The following is a 16,357-nucleotide window of genomic DNA, read 5'->3' as shown; positions in this document are numbered from 1 at the left end:
TATATTAGAAGCATTTAATCCAGAATTGATCAATGTCATCATGGGCCACATACTGTACAAAACAAAACAAAAATAAAATGAACAAACGAAAGAACTTTCAAAAGGGCACTTTGCTGTCCAGAGGGAAAAAGGGCAGGTGCGCTAGCACCATCTAGTGTCTAACTGTGCACACCACACCATTCTCCCATATGCTTTTGTGTGACTGTAGTATGATCAAGTAGGGCAATAATTTACGGAAAAAACCCCACAAAAAGTAAAATATGGAGATAAGAGGTTTCTGCCCAATACTCACCTTTTACTCACAAGCAACATTTCTCACTAGGGATGAAAACAAAACACGATCTTGATATTACATCCAACATATACTTTATTATTTTACATGCGTATTTACAGTGGTTAGAGAAACTAAAACAATAGCAGAACATTTACTGAAATGTAAAATTGAGCATATTTTTTGCTTGCACAAATCTGGTGTGTGTGTGTGTGCGTGTGCGTGCAGGCCATCATTGTGCATAGAGTCCCCCAAGTTGCTGAAGGAGTCTTTCTCGTTCTATTTCCAAAATAGCAATCTGTCGATTTTTCTCACTCACTTCCTGTGAAGAAGAGGAAGAATAAGAAGGAAGTAATTCCACATTGAAAAAAGTACTGGCAACTTATTAGATATCAGATCTACTATCTATTTTTGAATATCCTTCTAAGCTATGGGTTAATTGGTTCATGTATTGTTGTATGAATGTTTTGTAATAATAATCTAAAACTAGTAATAACTAGTAACTAAAAATGACAAATAATTGTAGTGGAGTAAAAAGTAAACATGTTTGCCTCTGAGTAGAAGTATAACGCAGTGGTTCTCAAAGTCAGGTAAGGTAAGTAAAGTTAATAGCATCACAACCAATTTAACTACTTTAACCATATTTTATACTTTGGCTATTCAAAAAAAGCAGATACAAAAGCTTGTAGTGTGACACGCTGCAAGCTTGTGTATCGGATATTCTGTATCTGCTATTTTATATCTGCTTGTTTGGACAATAATGAATAATTATTAGGGGTGCACGATCATGAAATTATGACCGATATCCGATCTCCGATTATTTGCAGGATCATATCAGCCGATACCGATTCTGATATTGTACAGGACAAACAAGCCTAGGCACTATAGGGGCTTGGCCCAAAGCCTGTTAATAAAGTCAATCAATAAATAGCCTATACTATTTTCCAAGTGTCTGTTTTCACAACTGAATGACTACTGAATGAGATGAGTACACAAATTCAATGTAAATTCAATCTGTATTATTCCGATACCGATTATACCGGCATTTTTATGGCCGATTTCGATTATGCTACAGATTAATCGTGCATCCCTAATAATTATGAATTAAACACAAATCTCTTCTTGGGGTCTCCGTTCGTTTAGAGCACTTTCAACAAAAAGCTAATGGCAGCCAAGTCTATGGACTTTTAATGTTTGTTAGGGCACTAAACGTGACATCATGTGGCAGCCGAGTCTATGGACTTTGAATGTTTGTTTGCAGCAGTTAACCTCTTTCAGGACGGGAACCTCTTTTGGTGTTTTAAGCATTATGTTATACTTTAGCTATTCTCTCAGGGTACCTCTTGTCCTATGTATATAGCTCCCTAGCCTTATATATAAGGATTATTTATTATATGTTCCATGGTTGTTTTGTCTGTACAGTATGTATGTGTATAGTTTCATGTTACAAAGTGGACCACAATGGAAACAAGCGAAGGCTTTTTTGTGTCTAAGTCCATTTGGCGTTTTTTAAAATGATGTAATGTTTCTGTAATTTTCTTAAACTTCCAATAAAGTATTCTATCTATCTATATCTATATTGAAAAATAGCAGATCTACAAGCTCATAGCGCGGCACCGAGTGCCACTGACATAGAAACATAGGATTTTCAGAAATCTTTTAGGATTTAGAAGATATTTTTTTAGAATCGGCCTCAGGTTTAAATGGGTTAAACAGACATTGACGACGTGAAACATCATGTGGCTAATATAAATACATCTTGTGACTGGTTCAGTTTGATTATTTATACAATAGCACACTGCATTCATGTCTCGTAACGTGTATAGTGTTTTATACAATAACAATGCATTCATGTCTCGTAAATGATACGTAGCTTACGGAGTTAGTTCAGTCAGATATACTCGAGGGGTTTCATGCTGTGCTCAATGGCGCATACATATACTCAAGGGGTTAATATGCTGCATTACTGTATTCAGGGTGTATTCAGTGTGTGCAAGACCCACATACGTAGATAAAATATTATATGCACTCTTTTATTCTCCTTCTATAATAAATATTGGTTAAATCTATCTGACTGAATGTATATAGTGGCAGTGAATCTGCAATCAATCAGCCACAGCGGGCACTTCACAAAAGTGTGATTTTAGTTTTACACCACTTCAGGGGAACATTAGCCGAAAATACAGGATGCAAATACTACAATGCAGCAGGATAGGTTATATGAATAATAATAAAGAGTGCATGTGATCTTGGTAAGATTATATACACCAACAGCATTTTTTCAGTAGCTGCTTCATTGCTTTATGTAAACAACGACCCAGTATCATCTCTATAAAGAAAGTTGTGAGTTAGTCCAGTTACCCTGGGTAAACATAGTACCTTTCCTTTCCTTTCCCTGATATAATAGCCACAGGCAAGGAAAGGAGGTGAAAATGGTATCCTTTTTATCCACTCGACCACAAAAAGAACGTCACATTTTTTTTTGGCTCCATCAACACGTGGCAGTGTGACGCGTTGTGAGCTTGTAGATCAGCTAGAATAGAATTTTACTTGCTTTAGTTTACCAATGAACCTCATGGTCTCCATATAATCTCATCTAATATCATTTGTATGCCGCTGTAGTATGATCAAGTAGGCCTAGGGTATGTGTTAATTCACGAGAAGAAAACCCACAAAAAGTTAGAATATGGGAATAAGAGGTTTCTGCCTGACAGCAACGATATTCTACTCCAATTGCTGATCACGGTAAAAGTCAAGTCACCCTGTGTGAATACTGAATAGGCCTCTTCTCTTTATATTTGTCCTTACCTGAGCCAGTACCGAATTGTGCCAGCGGAGGTCGCTGTCGGCCACCGCATCGGGCAGGGAGTGAGTGCTGCCACTGGTCACTTGGGGCTCGCTCATCATGCTGCCCAGAGAGCCGTTGACCCTCTGGATACGACACCTCAGCTGGCAACACCTGGCCTGCCGGACAGAGGGGGAAACGTGCTTCAAGAGACCTGTCTGCTGCTGAAGAGAAGTGATGTAAAAAGGCAGCGGTTCTGAGAGTAGGGTCGGTCCGGGACCCCCAGCCTCACCCTGGGTGAGGGGTCCTTTGGGTGGTTCCAGAGGGTCCTCAGCATAATTATACATAGCTTGTATACGTGCCGTATGTATAACACAAATCTATTTCAATCTTCTCTTCTGGGGGTCCCTGGCACAAAACATCAATTTTTGGGGTCTTGGCACAAAAAAGTCTGAGAACTACAACTGGTATGAAATGTAAGGGGTCCTGGAAACCCCTTCAAGGACCGGCTGGGGGACCCCGGACCACTGAACTAAACTAAACCAAACCAAACCACGAGCACCTTCTTTTCCTTCCGGCTTTTCCCTTCAGGGGTCACCACAGCGAATCATCTGCCTCCATCTCACCCTGTCCTCTGCCTCCTTTTCACTCACACCAACTAACTTCACACCTTACTGTACAAAGACACGACACTGCCTTCCTCCTGACGCAGAGAGCCAGGGCTAAAAGGTTAGTATTCCACAGCGTACCTGCAGCAGGGCCCCTTCAGATCCGCCAGCATTGAAGCCCGGCTGGGCCTCCAGACCGGCCTGCTGGCTCCGGTTCTCCTCCAGGCGTCTACGGTACCACAGACGGGCCTGCTCCAGAACGTCCACACCACACCACAGAGAGTCCTTCTCCATCTCCAGGTCCTTGAGGCGCTTCACCTGAAACAAAGCCGGTGGTGGTTCCTCAGACATTTCAAGCCAAGAGGCTCTCACACAGGATAGCGCTGTTGTCGTCAAGCAGAAACCCTTTCCGTATATTAACATTAACACCCTACTTGAACAGACTGCCTACAGTGTCACACAAAAGCACCAAAAGTAGCAGATTCACAAGCTCGAAACGCGACGAGCTGCATTTTTGAGGGGCGCTCCTATATTAAGCCATTAGTGTAGATTTTTGTCATATGTGGACAAGCAAATCGGCTATTTTTGTCCTACACACAGATTAAATTCCCATTGACAATTAATTTACGTCATATGTGGACGAGCAAATCGGTATTTGAATCCTGGAAAATATGGTTCTGGAGGAGGTTTCCACCTGACGGAGACAATAATAATCCACACACCAGCAGCAAGCTCAGCACTGTCCGCCGGCACCGCTGTACCTTGAAGATGACTCATTAGTCATTACCCATCCATCCTTCCTTTTCGATGTCTACCTTTTGACTGATAGGACTAGACAGGCCTGCCCCCCCCAAAAAAAGTACCCTGTATCATGCAGAATGCCACATTTCACATGTTTTTTTTTCTTTCTCCAAAACGATGCATTGAAAGCTTGTAGATCGTCTATCTTTGACCAGCCAGTACAAGTATAAATATAAGCTTTAAGTGCATAATGCATGTTTTCTATTTATTTATAGAAAATAAAATAGACGCTGAATGGTCGCCATAATACTGCCCCCAAGGTCAACATCCTGAGAGATGAATAGCACTTTTTTATCTATATTGCACTTTGAATGGTCACAGTTCTTAGGTGGAAGGGGAGCTCATTCCATAATAGGGGCAAAACTTGCAAAGGCTCGATCACCTTTCGTTTTCAATTCTGTCTGAGGAACAACCAACAAAGCCTGGGATGAGGATCTCAGAGACCATCTGGGCACATACTGTATACGGTTGGAAACAGATAAGGAGGTGCCTGGCCATGGAGGGCTCTGTGTGTGAAAACAATAATATTAAAATGTATTCTATAAGGCTACTAGCTAGAAGACTACGTAAAGAAAATGTATTCTATAATTAACTGGGAGCCAGTGCAAGGAGGCAAGGACGGGTGTTATATGACAGGATCTCCTGGACCTGGTCAGTAACCTGGCAGCTGTGTTCTGGACCAGTTGCAAGCGATCCAACAAGGTTTTGGAGACGGGTAAAAAGAGAATTACAATAATCAAGACGTGATGATGACACAGATGTGTGAATAATCATTTCTAACTCCGGGTATGAAACAACTGATCTTAGTTTGGCAATGTTACGAAGGTGATAAAAAAAAGTGTGAGATATAGAATTAACGTGCTTATCTAAAAGCATAGACTCATCTAAAATAATGCCAAGGTTTCTGGGGTTAGAGCATATTCTGTTTCAATGACCCAAGGTGGTCAGCAACGTCTGAATGGATTCAATTAGTCCTTCGCTAAACCCTTACTGCTTACTACTACTAAACCCCACCACAAAAAGCGATTGTTCAATGTCAATCCATATAGTTTAGCAACTGTGGCTATGCAGAACAAGCTTTCGTCACCTCATAGCTGTCAATGTTATTTTGCATGGCTGTGTGTGTTGAACACATATAGACACATATAGGCAGCTTAACGTCAGAAAGTTACATGACTGGGCGTGTTCCCTCCTCAGAGGACATCATGACATCGTTCGTGACTCTAAGAAGGGCTGTTTCTCTGGAGTGTTTTTAACAGAATCCTGATTGAAATTTGTTGCAGATATTATGTTATCTACCGGTATGTTATCAGATATGTGACATATACACAGACCGATGTATCAGGAAGGCCATAAGCATAATGACTGATTCCTCCCACCCATCCCACCGTCTCTTTGAACCGAGTCCTGCCGTCTGGTAGGAGGTTCAAGAGCCTAGGAGGAAGCACCGGCATGCTGTCCCAACTGCTTTTTCCCCCAAACCACCAGGACACTGAATGCTCGCCATAATACTGCTCCCAAGGCCAACATCCTGAGAGATGAATAGCATGTTATTTATATTGCACTTTGAATGCATCAGCACATTCTCCTGCCAATGTTGTCTGCTCTCTTTACTTTTTAATGTTTTTATTAAAAGGCCTTTGCCTCTTTTTAATCTGTCTATTGTTTTTAAATGTAAAGCATCGTGAGTTGTGGAGAACGGTATTTTGCTCCCCTGTATGCCCTGCAGTGTCTCTCTTTCTGTTGTGTTGATGAAATGTCTGTACAGCACTTTGGTACAATGGAAATAGTTTTTTTTAAATGCGCTTCATAAATAAAGGTGATTTGATTTGATATTTTTTTCTTTGTTGTGTATAGGTTGTTTGAAGCTTGTTTCCATTGTGGTCCACTTTAAGACATGGAACAATTAACACGCAACAAACTATACAGTGTTTTTGTGTAAATCCTCATTGATGACAATTAAATGGTGACATTACTGTGATTTGGTTCTAGTCTGCTTTTGCACTTGAACAGCATCAGCTATTAATACTGACTCCACATGGAGTTTGACGGGAAGCTGTGAGTTGCAGGGCTCTGTGTGATGGAATGTGTCATCGGGGTGACCGCTAGTCATCATTACCCAATAACACATTTCAATCTCAATTAACCACCTAAATCATGACTTCAATGTCTTCTTCGCCCGTTTCCTGTCTATCTCAACTGTAGGCTACTATATCCAAATAAAGGCAACCCCCCCCCTCCCATTCTACACAATGTGACGCATCTAGTTTGTGGGTTAGATACTTTCGCAACTTTATGGACAAAAATAAAATCGGTATGAAACAAAGTTATGAGTGGCCCGCCGCCCCGGACCTCAGGTTGGGAAACACGGCTGTATTCCATGGTGTAAACGTCCATAATGACTGCAGGCTGTACTGTGAAAGCATCACTCAACACAAAGCCACTACGGCATTGTGTGAACCGGTCTGTAGGTCAAAGGTCAATCACCTCTATTGTTGTCTTTAATTCTGCCAGGCGTTAGGCGGGTGAGAGATTATGTTTTCACCTCTGTGTGTGTGTGTGTGTGTGTGTGTGTGTGTGTGTGTGTGTGTGTGTACTTTTGAACTTAAGAGCTAGACGTGAGGATAATCTTCCTCGTCCTCACAAGATAAGTTATTGTTTTATGTGTGATATCTTTAGAGATACACTTAGGAAAAGATTCAGGTTGGGGTTAGGATGAAGATTAAATACAATGATCCTTGCCAAATGTTTTGTTCACGCAAGTCAATCCTGGATTATATTATATAATATAATGGCCTCCAGGTACTCTTACTATAGTTCTTCTAAAGTAAGAAACATCTACATAAAATTAAATGTGAAAATACATACATGGTATACATATGGTATGTTTTACTGCAGCATTTTGGAATCGTTATGGACAGGTTATGGAGAGGTGTACATAAAGCAAGTAGCGAAACACTGACGTCTGCTTGAGCCTTGAGGCACTGAGAGACAAATGACTTACATCACCAGACAGGTATTTAGTCTACTGCTGTTAAGACAAGCCTGTACTGTACGCTACAGTCATTTCATACTGCACTCAGTATCATAAGCAAAGTATGCTTCCTACTTCCTACCTCCGTGTCATGTACTTTAGTGCTTGCTGATAATAACACTCCAGAACTGTGTGTAGTGTGTAGTAGACACACTAGGCTTTGGCCGAAATTTGATGAATCGTGAATATCAAATATGGCATCGATCATATTGAGTATTGTGATACTTTTGCAATATGAATGCGATATTATATTACACACAATCGTTTGTGTTTTTATCCTGCAATGTTATGGTGTTCCAGTGGAAAGACATTTATAGACACACCTACTGTACACACACCAGATAAACACACACACCCACAACCCAGATTCTACTGTACGGCGGATATTTGGCCGGATATAGTAAGTACACCCCACACACACGCCGCAGTGGTGGAAAGTACATTTACTAAGTATATTTTTTGTACTTTACTTGTAATTCCAATTTCCAATACTTCTACTCCACTACATCTCAGAGACAAATATTGTACTTTTATTCCACAATGCGTCATGTTGATGCCAATACTTCTGTACGGTAGCGGAGTAGTTCTACTTTGTACTGTAGTATTAACACCTTTACTCAAGTACAAAATGTGAGTACTTTTTCCGCCACTGCAACACACACACACACACACACACACACACACACACACACACACACACACACACAGTCCTTACCCACAGGTAGAAGCGCAGGGCGTCCAGACTGTAGAGGCTGGTCCTGAGCGGGATGATGACCACGGTGTAGGAGGGACAGGCCATGGTGGTGGGGAGGGAGGGGAGGAGAGGAGACACACCGTCACTCAGCAGACCAGCACGGCTACTGCTGGCCCCCTACATACATACATGCATGCATGCGTGCATACATTCATACATACAGCTGTCTGCACTCTGCACCGCACGCCAACAACAAACAGCACAACACGACACAATGCAATACAATACAATACACCACACCACGGGCCAGCTGACTGACTGAATAACACTGGAGAGGGAGAGAATGAGGGCGAGAGAGAATGAGAGCGAGAGAGGAGAGAGAGAGAGAGAGAGGGAAAGAGGGAGAGAGAGGGAGAGAGAGAGAGAGAGTGGAAAAAAGGGCGGCAGCAACAGGATGGTTTAGGGAACAGACAAGCACCCTGGTGCCCCCGGGCGAGCTAATGAAAAATTCCACATGTCACCGTCATGAGGTGTTTTTTGAGTGGTGCAACCACTCCTATAGACAGCTATGCTGGCTGGCTGTGTCCCTGGGAAATAGCATATTATCACCACCAAGTGTCACTGTTGCACAGCCTAACACACCACCAAGTGTTGTGCGGCCTGGGTGAGTTCCTGGGGGTCGGGATGTTCCGGGGACCCCCCAGGGACCCCCACACGGAGTTGCACCATTCACACGGGTGTGATTTTTTTTTATCAACATTTTCGCCGCTGGTCGGGTGGAAAACCTTGTAGGCTATGTCCTATTTTTTTATTAATTTAAAATGATAATAAATAAACCAGTGAAAATAGCCGATCAACAAGCTCACAAGCTTGTAGTTCTGCTATTTTTGCTTCTTTAGTGCGACATTTGTATGATGAAGTGGGGCGTGAAGAGAAAATTATGGAGATACGAGGTTCCTGCCTGACAACAAGGATTCCTGCATCGTCTCTGTCGGGTGGAAACCTCACATGTCCAAAACTGTTAATTTTCAAGATTAAAAAAATAGCCAAAAAAAACTTTATTTTGTAGTGGAGCAGAAGTATGAAGCATTGTGAAATGGAAATCAAGTAAAGTCAAAGTAACATTGTACTTGAGAAAACTTATTTCGTTACTTTATGCCACAGCCTAATATAATATGTTATGTTCTTGATGAGGGGAGCTGTTAGACTACTAACAATTTCTAAGCCGTGCAGTGAAAAATAGCAGATCTACAACTCGCCACACTGTGAAGTTGTAGATCTGCTGTTTTCGGGGCGTGGCACCGCCGCACGGCCCATGTATAAAGTGGCCATTAAGGTTTCAGGTGAGAATGTGTCCGTTCTGTTCCGACACGCTCGCAGGAATGTGACAGAACATTTGGCAACGAGACGAGACATCTCGCCACCCATTATATGAGCATAGCCGGGTTCTGTTGTCTGTGGGAGAGATGCATAACAAAAAGCTTGTTTTTCAGGTTCTGAGATACACTTATTTGCTCGTGAAAACAAGGCAAGGGCTTGAATAGAGGGCGGAGCGGTATAAGGGAATTAAGGCTGAACGTGTAAAACAAACAGTTCAATCATGACTGGCAAAAATCGTTACGATCAACACAAAGCCGTTGTGTTTTAACTGCTCACTCCCAACATAGAAATGCACCACTCATTTCACACGGGTGTGATTTTTTTTACGTGTTTATGAGGTGATAGTACTTCATTATAGACCCCTTGGTGTGGTTGTTATGTGCAGTGATGCCCTTTGTATAGGGGTAGGGTTTCTTCCTGGAGGCTGAAACCTTGACAGTCAAATATGCCAATAGAAAGAACACTGACATCACAAATATCATCCCCTCCCCTAACCCCTCCCCCTTTAATATAACAACTACATCTACCTACATCTATCATACAATACTGCTGTGTGCGGCTTCAGTTCAGGTGGATCACCACCCACCAGGCAAACCCAGGCGTAATTAATGAACTGGTGGGCGTGGCCACATTTTAACAAATGATGTACACCTTTTTATTATATAATAATAATACCATGTCTTAGGGTGGATACAAATCACGGCACTCTATTTTTAAGTTAAATGTGATTTCATTGTTTGTTTTATATGGATTGGGCTCTGAACCCCTATTTGACACTCCCATGCGCCCCAAGTTACAGGTCCGTAAGTGTCCATTTGGTTCCCAACTATCAATCGATTTAGCTGGAGACCCGCTGGAATCGCCCCTTAAATACCCCTCGCCCTGGGGGTCCACGGACCCCACTTTGTGAGACAGTGGAGAAGAGCCAGGTGGAAACAGACGCAGTGCTGCGTAACCTCCACTAGAGAGAGCTATAAGATGCGTGCTGCCTGGCATTGCTGTGAAACATCAAGGCTGACATGTTGCTATGCTCAGTCTCATAGGGCTCTCATCAGTGTTTCTCAAAACTTTTCAAGTCACGGACCCCAAAATGTATAATTATGTATTTGGCCGCGGACCCCCATCTGAAAATGCTTTGTGCCAGGGATCCCCAGAAGAGACAATATTTATTTAAAAAAAGAAAAGAAAATCTCAATTATTCCATTTTCCAAATATATTTTTTAAAATAGTAATAATGAATGAATTGCATTTTTATAGCGCTTTTCCAAGTGCTCAAAGTGCTTTACAATGATTCATTCATTCATACATTGGGAGGTGAAGCTGCGATCAGTCGACGGCGTCCTCACTTCCCACATTCACACACCAATGGTGGCAAGCTCACACCGACTAACATGTGGACAGGAGGAGACGGGATTCGAACCACCGACCCAGGGATCATTGGACGACCTGCTCTACCAGCCGCCCCTAGTAGATATATGTACAAGCTCTGTAAGCTTGTAGATCTGCTGTTTTTGAATAGGCAACCATTAAATGCACAAAGTGGTTAAAATGATTGTGACACTAGTAACGCTATGTTAACTAACTGCTGGGGACCATTTTTTAAATAATTTATATAATGTAGAGCAATAAGCAGTAGCTTCTGCAAAACGCCAGAGTGAGCGTGTTCAACATTTTCTTTCTACAGTCTATGGTTCAACCGCTTCAACAGATTGCTAAATGTAGGTAATCAAAAGTTACAATTAAGTTACATAATGTGGAGCAAGATGGAAGATGCAGTAGCTTTTACAAAATGCCAGAGGGAGCGTAGGTCATCGAAAGTCGGCGGGAAAAAAGTAGTATGTCAAATAGTTTGACCCACTGGAACCCCCCCAAGGACCCCTGGGAGTCCCCGGACCCCACATTGCAAACCAATGCCTTACATAATTTAGTGCAAGATGCAGTAGTTTCTGCAAAACACCAGAGGGAGCGTCTTCAGTGGAGTGCATAATGTGTAGGTCATCGAAAGTTAAGTTCCAAATTACATAATGTTTAGCAAGATGCAGTAGCAGCTTTTACAAAAGTTGGCGGGAAATAAGTAGTTTGAACCCCTGGAACCAATGATTAAATAAGTTTCTGCAAAACACTAGAGGGAGAGTCTTCAATGGAGTGCATAATGTAGGTCATCAAAAGTTAGTAAAAATAAAAAAATAAAAAAAGGTATCTAAAACGTTTTCAATCTTCTGCACTCTGTCAACTCCCCTTGGCTGCACCGTAAATGCTGCTATTGTTTTACTTTATTTTTTCCAGTTTGGAACAATTAAACTGTTCAAATGAGAGAGATGTGTTTGTGTTAAATCCAGCAGACACCTCAAATCATGAGTAGACAAATCAACAAGTACAGTAGACATCATTTCCCCAATCTCAGGGGATGATAAATTGCTAACCTCTAGTGTTTGTAAACCACTGGTTGTCAAACTGTGTCATGTCAAGGACCCTCACATTGATATGTATGTTGATGCCTCTGGCTACAACAAAGGTGGAACACTGGTCCAGAGACTATAAGTTCTACTACTTAGCCTACTACTATAATATAGTAGTAGGCTACTACTTGTACAACTATAATTTGAATGTACTGTATATTATACAGTACAATAAAATTATAGTTGCACAAGAAATCATGCAATCACAAATGATACAGGTATATAGGCTACTGTACAACAGAATCTCTCACAGAGTTTAATCACTTGAAGCCGAGCATCCATATTCTGGAACATTGCCCAGAAAAAGCTCACAGCGGTGTAGATGGGGATAGTACAGGGCTAACACAGGTCAAGTTAAGTCTAGAGAAGAGGTTCTCAAACTATTTCAAGGACCCCCATCTCAAAAATGTTTGTCATATGCCGGGACTTCCAGAAGCAACGATTTGAGTTAAAACGGTCAATTAAAAATAAGGCTATAAGAGTTGCACATATTTTCACGATTAAAAAGATAGCAGATCTGTATATCTGCTATTTTGCTATTTAAGTACTGTATGAAATATGATTGAAGTGGTAAAAATGATTGTGACGCCTATTAACTCTTTTGCTGGAGAGAGACTCATAGGCTACATACATTTTCATGATTTCGTTTTTTGATGATGTTTTGAAATGATAGTAAACTAAAAACGGAATATTTACCCATGACTCACAATGAATTGGATATCTACCCATCTGCCTATTTAATCAATCAATGTGATGTTTCAATGTCTCAATGATGTTTCCATCATGCACACACGCACTCCCGTCAATAACCTACTTCTCCCGGTCAATGATCATTGAGACTACTTTAGCACGCACATCGCACAGCCATGCACGCACACACGCGCACGCACATTCTCCTCCCTCTGCTTGCCAGTATAGATATACTGTAGATCCATACGTTGATATTTTTAACCACTTGTAAAAAGTCTTTCACTAACAAGTTTTACATTCAACATACACACACATGCAGAGGGGGGAAAGTAGAGGGGAAAAGAGCAGACCAAGCATAGGCCCCTGGGGGACCCTGGTCAAGTACATATAAGTATAATATAGTAAGGCCTGCATGGCTAAGCTTAGCCCCATATGTGCTCCTATGTGCTCTCCCTACGCTCATTCTGTACAGAATGAGCGTAGGGAGAGGGCACATATGGGGCTAGGCTAAGCTATGTATGCACTTAATTTAGGAGAGACTACCTCAACTGCTCTTGCTAATACAAACAATTTAGGAATTGTGAGTAATTCTCTATCCGAGGAGAAACCGAAAACGACCACACCATTTTTTAAATAACCATGTGTGCTATCGTACTACCAATAAAGATGTATATTCTAATTAAGAGCTGCTATGTTGTTACTAGCACTCACACTACCTGTTTAGGGTGTAGTCATTTTAAATAGGGCAATGTAATTTTCTGGTATTTCAATAGAGAATTATTCACAGTTCCTTGAGGGTCATGCAGTATTAGCCCAGAACAAATGGTATTATTTTCACCTAAATGTAATTTAAAATACATTTTCAGGTGAGTTGCCAAATGCCAATTTCCTCCAATCAGGAGAGATTTTGAAAAAATAAAATCTGGTTACAAAAATCGGTTATGAATCATCCCAAACTGAGAATGCATTTCTTATTAGTAAAGAGGTTGAGAGTTTTTCAGGCCAAGGACCGCTTAGCAGAGAGAGAGACAAAGCAGGGACCCCCACTATAATTTCATTTTGAGAAAGCCTTCCATTACACTTGATAAGAGGCTTTCAAAGCTATAGCTCGCCATATTTAGTCAACACACATCAATGTGTGTTGACCAGGGGGTGGCAGTGGCTCAGGATTGGAACGTGAGGTTCCCAGTTCGATCCTGGGTAACCAATAACCATAGATAATTAAAAAATATAGACGCTGCAGTCCATTGGAGCCATGAGTGTTGAAGGAGGGGCGGAACAATATACACTGGGGGAGGAAGTACTCCGGAAGTGTGGAAGGGACACTACGTCACGCTGCCACTCAAGTGACTATTCTGGCCAATCACAGCATGGTACCTTGCATGATTTCCTCCACCATAGATGTGTGAACGGTTGAATGTGATGTACAATCTATGTATTATAAATGCACCATATATTTACCATTTGACCAATAAAGTTGAACATGATTCTCACACACACACACGCGCACAGCCGCACGCGTGCACACACACACACACACACACACACACACATGAATGAAAGGACAGAGCTGCCCCCTTGTCCCCCCTGGGGCCCCATGTTTAAGAGGTTGTTATGCACCACTCTTGTATAACAACCATGGGTCCAAGCCATATCTACTGTGACCTAAGGATTATAGATAGTGATGCCAAAAGCAGCATGGCGCATGTATTTTCTACAATGTTCATTGAGGCGGGCGGGCATGTTCAAAATGGAATATAGTGCAGTGTGCACTATAGGCCTCTTTATCCAAAACACTTTACAATGTGCATAACATTCCCAAACCATCTGTATTGGAGTGAGTCTTGGTCGCGATATACAGAACCAAAGCCAAAACCGCTTGTGCTCATATAACCACGTGCCGCTTCTTTAGCCAACGCGAAAGTGCCTCTTGCCTACAACAACTGCAGACAGTTTTTTTTGCCCGCGACAGAGGCATGCCGTCTCAAGCGAATTTGAGCCACGAGAGGCAGCGGCGAGCGAGCAAGTCACCGGGCCGAGCGTTGCGAAGTTCTTTTGGGCCGACTCAGCGCCGCTCGAGTTACGTCCCGCTAGGCACAGAATTGTGTGTGTGAGTGTGAACTGTGTGTTTACAAATCAAAATATGATTTTTAAATTAAGTTTTGGGGTGAGCGTTTGCCCCAATTTCCACTAAAAGTTACAACTGGCCAATCACATTGCATCCTTGCACAAGCGTCTTTAGGATGACTCTGCTAGGTTAGCATTTTACACGTGAAGTTCACAGATGAATTAAATCAGCTAAATCTGGAAAATATGACTTTCTACCGACTATCTCAAGCTACAAGATTTTGGAAAGATTTAAAGATGGAGTGCCACCATTTTTTTCCACCCTAAAACATGATCATCAGGTATTATTACAATATAAGGGGGAAGAACTTTTTCCAAAAAGTGTACAGTATTTTGTTAAAATCATGCTTTTATGTGGACACGCCCACCAGTTCATTAAGTATGCCTGGATTGCCTGGTGGGTGGTGATGGGTGGTGATCCACCTGAACTGAAGCCGCACCCACAGCTGTAGTTGTATGATAAAGGGGGAGTGGTTAGGGGAGGGGCTGATAGTGTGGTGTCACTATATTACTGTTTACTTCATTGGCCCGTTTGACTGTCAAGGGTTCAGCCTCCAGGAAGAAACCCTAAATACAAAGTTAATACACCATTGCACATAAAAACAACTCCAGGGTGTCTAATGAAGTACTGTCACCTCATAGACACATGAAAAACTGGAAAAATACAAAAATTGTGGAACTTCATCTTTAAGAAAGATTACAGTAGACTAGAACGTAGTCTTTTTAAAATCTTTCCAAATCTTGTTAAAACTCTTGTAGTGTATGGGAGGCATAGGTTAACAGTTAGGGTTTGTTTCTCTATGATGTGCTTGTGTTGACATCTATAGCATTAGCAGTGGCACACAGCCATATCTCAATGGACTGGCTGAGTAAACAGGCACTACGAGTCTCTCAGGAAGTTGCTCTTCCTGGTTTGTGCTTAGTATCGGGAAGCCAGCAACTACTTCCTTGTAGAGGTTGTTCTTGTAGTGCATTACTCTTATTACTGTTATTAACAACTGCTAACCCTAACGTGTCTATATATGTTTTTCATGTTGCCATATTTGAACCCACAACCTGCGCAGTGGTTGGCAGGCACTTTACCACTGTGTCACTGCGGCATGAGAACCCATTTATCAGCTTCAATTTTGTTCCAGTTCCAATTTTGACAGCTCGCATTCAATTTCACTTCCTGTGAGTTCTCTCTCCCGATTGGATGAAATTGTTATCCCGACCTGAGGAGCTGGATAGACATGGAGTCTTCTTACAGAACAAACACTATAGCAATGTTTAATTACTATCAGAATATTATAGATACAGTAGATACAGCTCATTTCTCATCCACTCTCTCTCTCTCCCTCACAGATCCCTCGCCTCACCCGGTGAGTCGGGGCTCATTGTGGCTAAAACTCAGCTTTCACAGTTACCATCAGCTCCAGGGGCCCCCAAACCCTGAGGCCTTCAACCCCCAACTTGGAGGCCCACATTTTCCTCTTCTCTAAGCTCAGTTTAAAATGTTCCCAATCTCC

At 41.9% G+C, this 16,357-nt stretch overlaps 1 protein-coding gene across 3 annotated transcripts; it reads right to left on the bottom strand.

Moving 5' to 3' along the window:
- Positions 1 to 296: 296 nt before the first annotated feature.
- sapcd1 (suppressor APC domain containing 1) lies at positions 297 to 8,507 on the bottom strand. Of its 3 annotated transcripts, none has more exons than XM_080757328.1 (4): positions 8,215 to 8,507; positions 3,806 to 3,982; positions 3,080 to 3,280; positions 297 to 318 (listed from the first exon to the last, which is right to left on the bottom strand). In XM_080757328.1, the coding sequence occupies exons 1-4, from the start codon at positions 8,296 to 8,298 to the stop codon at positions 316 to 318; spliced, it is 465 nt and encodes a 154-aa protein (XP_080613454.1). In that variant the 5' UTR covers positions 8,299 to 8,507; the 3' UTR covers positions 297 to 315. The 3 variants fall into 3 exon arrangements, with proteins under 3 accessions (XP_080613454.1, XP_080613452.1, XP_080613453.1); XM_080757326.1 differs by lacking the exon at positions 297 to 318 and adding an exon at positions 362 to 593; XM_080757327.1 differs by lacking the exon at positions 297 to 318 and adding an exon at positions 362 to 593 and having other exon boundaries at positions 3,080 to 3,235.
- Positions 8,508 to 16,357: the final 7,850 nt, after the last annotated feature.

This window comes from Protomyctophum bolini (genome assembly GCF_963924005.1).
Source record: "Protomyctophum bolini genome assembly, chromosome: 23".
In the NCBI taxonomy this organism is placed as follows: domain Eukaryota; kingdom Metazoa; phylum Chordata; class Actinopteri; order Myctophiformes; family Myctophidae; genus Protomyctophum; species Protomyctophum bolini.
The sequence above is the reverse complement of the archived record's forward strand: the minus strand, read 5'-3'. Positions and strand labels throughout refer to the sequence as shown.

Bases quoted from the DNA above. Each gene is read 5' to 3' on its own strand.
- sapcd1 (XM_080757326.1), bottom strand. From the start codon at position 8,298: ATGGCCTGTCCCTCCTACACCGTGGTCATCATCCCGCTCAGGACCAGC. The intron at 3,281-3,805 runs GTACGCTGTGGA...ACTTCTCTTCAG, and splicing joins CTGAAGGGGCCCTGCTGCAG to CAGCAGACAGGTCTCTTGAA. The intron at 594-3,079 runs GTAAGGACAAAT...TCTTCTTCACAG, and splicing joins ACAATTCGGTACTGGCTCAG to GAAGTGAGTGAGAAAAATCG.